This window comes from Monoraphidium neglectum (assembly GCF_000611645.1).
Source record: "Monoraphidium neglectum strain SAG 48.87 unplaced genomic scaffold scaffold05204, whole genome shotgun sequence".
Lineage (NCBI taxonomy): Eukaryota > Viridiplantae > Chlorophyta > Chlorophyceae > Sphaeropleales > Selenastraceae > Monoraphidium > Monoraphidium neglectum.
Window position 1 is genome coordinate 1 of NW_014008426.1, and position 3,477 is coordinate 3,477.

A 3,477-nucleotide genomic window follows, 5' to 3' on the forward strand; every position below is an offset into this window, starting at 1 on the left:
CCCCTTCCCCCCCTGCGATTAATCCATTCCCCCCCTCCTCCCTCCGCGTCCAGGACTACCGGGAGGTGTTTGGGATGGATGTCGTGGGCTGCGTGGAGCACTACAAGAGGCGGCACGGCAGGTGTGGACGGGAGCTCCGCTGCGTGCGATGTGCACACCGTGCGTGCGTGCGCGTGCGCGCGTGCGGGCCCTTGAAATTGCCATTCGCGCTGGGTCACAAGCTAGCGCTGGGACAGGTCGAGAAAAAGCCCTGAGATGACGTTCCGCACGAACAGCTGGCCGCGGCGCGCTCTGCATATGCATCCCGTCCTGTCTTTCCGTCAGCATGACATCACAACCAACCAACCACCCCTTTGCCAGGGACGACTGGACAGACGTCCCCGCGATCGCCGCCAAAGTGCAGGCGCGAAGGGGGGGTTGCTCGGACCGCGCCGCTGTCACACACTCCGCACCTTCTGGCCGCCGGCGCCCCGGGCCACACCCAGAGCCTCAATTTTCCATGCAGGGCCGTTGAGATGGTGTTTTGACGCACCACTGCACATTTCACAGCGTCCAATCTTCCGCATCGCACACACCCACCCATTCACAGGAGGTGAAGGAGGTCTTTTATGAGAAGCTGACCGCTGACGGCATATCCGCGTTCGATGGGGCCGCTGACATCATCAAGGAGGCGCAGGCCCTGGGGTGGGGCGTGGCCGTCGCCTCGTCAGGTGGGGGGGCCACAGTTGATGGCTGTGGTTGGGGGTGGTGTCTTATGCTGGCGAGCTTCATAGCAGGGGCGGCATGGCAGGTTGAAGCCAGCTCAGGCGTCAGGGTTGCGTCCGGCGCAACGTAACGATCGGGGCACAACGCTGGGCATTGCAGCCACGTCAGGCGGGGCCGTGTCGGGCTTTGACGAGTCGGTGAGCCCGGTGAGGGGATGGCCAGGGTTGTGCACCTTCCCATCCCCCCGCTCTCGTTTCGCTCTGCCTCCAACATCCGCCCCTCCCACCCATCCATCCCGCGGCCCCCACCCTCGAGCGCGCCCAGGCGCCCCCTCCAAGATAGCGCGCAACCTCGGCAGCTCCGGCCTGGCGCCGCTGCTGGACCCAGAGCACATCGTGTCGGCGGCCTATGTGCGGCGCGGCAAGCCGGTGCGGGCACACGCCGTGATGCGGGCCCGCCCTTGTTTTCCTGGCCGCCTCCGCCCTTCGCGCTGAAGCCACACGTCCCACAAGCCGCAATCGTCCCGACACTGTGACATCAACCCACCAGCTCCCCCCCTTGTTCAAGAGACGTCACCTTACAAATTCACACGCTTGCACGAAGTGCAACTTCTTGATGCAACTATGCAAGTTAACAGCCGCAACACCCAACGTCTCACCCACATCATTGCACGTCATGCCTCGGCCACAAACTTCCCCCTCACCCCTGCCCAGGCGCCTGACGTGTACCTAGAGGCCCTCCGCCGCCTGGGCGCCGCCTCGCCACGCTCCGCCGCCCGCGCCCTCGTCATAGAGGACGCCGCCCACGGCCTCGCCGCAGCCAGGGCCGCCGGCGCGTACGCTGTGGCCGTGACAACGAGCCTGCCGGCCGAGGCGCTGGCGCCGCACGCGGACGAGGTGGTGGGGGGCCTGCGGGACCTGGTGGGGCGGCTGGCGGCGCTGCGGCCTGGGGGAACGGCGGCGGACAGGCCGCGCGCCGCGGCGGGGGTGGAGGCGGCGAAGGGGGTCGCGGCGGGGGCGGAGGCAGAGGCGGCGGGCGCCGTGTCGTGATGTGCACTGTGCTCGCATCGCATCGCATGGTTCCTGCTGCGTGTTCAGCCCCATGTAAGCCTTGGCCCAGCGATTGACGCTCATGGGTCGGCCGTTGGTGACTGCTTTCCTGGCCTGTGACCTTGGGACGCTCGGTTTCTACAGCTGCCCGGGCAAAAGCGGGGCCTGGTGCGCGCCTTGCCTGCCGCTGGCCCTGCGCTGTGCCTGTCGCTGCCCATACCTGCTACTCCTGCTGCTGCATTCTTTCCCCCTGCCGCTGCCCCTGCCGCCCCTGCCGCTGCAGCTGACCTGCCATGCAGACGGTGCAGGCCGTGGGGCCGTGCGTGGCAGCAAAGGTGAGGCGTGCACTCGACAGGTGAGGCACTGCGAAACGAACAGCACCCTGGAAACGTGGGGAGGGACGAGTGGGAAGTCACGACACGACAGGCACACGCACCCAGACAACATGACACGAAACACCTAGAACCCCAATTTACAAGCGACCCCTGCGCCGGTAGCCTATTGTGACGGGCATGGGATGTGGAGGACGGGGGTGCGCATGGAAAGGCGGCCACCACTCTAGGTAAACCAAGTGCGGCATAAACCAGCCGGCCCGCCCCGGGCTGCGGCGTGGGCCCCACGAGCGCGGGTGGCGGGGTCCGGCAGGGACAGGGCCGGCTCGAAGCACAAAGCTGTGAGGCAGGTGCGACAGCCACAACTGCCCCCCGCCGCCCCGCCATCTGTGTGCCTACCTGTAGCTGCTGCGCCCCCAACAGAACGAGCCTGGGGCCAGGGCAAGCTCCCGCGCAGCTGAAAACTGCAGAAACTCACGAGATAGACATTGAATACAGCAATGGCGAATCTGCCGCGCGCAGCCGCTCCATGCCAAAGCAGCTGCACGGCGATTGACGCCCGCTGCATGCAAGCGGGCTGCTGGAAAAATTTTGAGCACGACGGCAAGCTGGGTGTTGCCAAAGCAGAGCAAGAGCTGGGTATTGCCGCTCATCAAGCCGACGAAGATGCGCCGCATGCGGAGGGCCCTGTCCGGCATGCAAGCATGCAATCAAGTGCAAGGGCCAAACACTCTACTCAGAGGGCCCACACGCCTCGCGCCACGGCCACGGCGCATGCCGCATGCCTGCCCCCCCCCCTGCCCCCGCTCACCCCGCAGCACACATGGCCCGCGCCCGGCTCAGCACCACGCACCTCACGCACTTGAGCTGTCCCGTCCACTCCAGCCCAGCCGCCGGCTCGTCCGCCGCCGTCGAAGCGACCACCCTGGCCCCGTGTGCAAGGGCCTGGCACGCGTTGGCACAGTGGCACGCAGCAGATGGACGTGGCCTGATGGGCTTGTGCCAGACGACCTCGCTGAGGCGGTCCGGGCATTACCAGCCGTGCCAACACAACAATGATGCTGCCTTGAAACCGCAGGGCCCCCCGCGAGTCCGGGGTCCCTGCCTTCACGGGCCTCTTTGTTTTGTTTTGTTTTGCTAAAGTTTTCTAGGCCAGCTAGACTGGTCCCGCCACTAAAACCAACCTGTTGGTAACAAAAACGGGTCGCTGCAACGTAGGCCGCCCAGCGACAGTGGCGCGAAAACACCGACGACAACAGGATCGAGACAGAAAAACAAGGAATGTCGGGTGTTGTGTGTAGGTGCTCAATAAATCCTATTTTAGACCCCTTTTGGCTTTGCTTTTTGCTTTGCTTTGCTCTGTTACATTCGTCTAGGCCAGCTAGACTCCT

The 3,477-nt window shown here is 65.2% G+C and overlaps 1 protein-coding gene across 1 annotated transcript; it reads left to right on the top strand.

The window, feature by feature from the left end:
* Positions 1 to 74: 74 nt before the first annotated feature.
* Positions 75 to 1,754, top strand: MNEG_15297 (hypothetical protein; the record flags this gene model as incomplete). The annotated part of the gene is made up of 5 exons (XM_014036232.1): positions 75 to 121; positions 361 to 397; positions 590 to 710; positions 1,030 to 1,133; positions 1,419 to 1,754. 5 exons carry the CDS (start codon positions 75 to 77, stop codon positions 1,752 to 1,754), a joined length of 645 nt encoding a protein of 214 aa, XP_013891686.1.
* Positions 1,755 to 3,477: the final 1,723 nt, after the last annotated feature.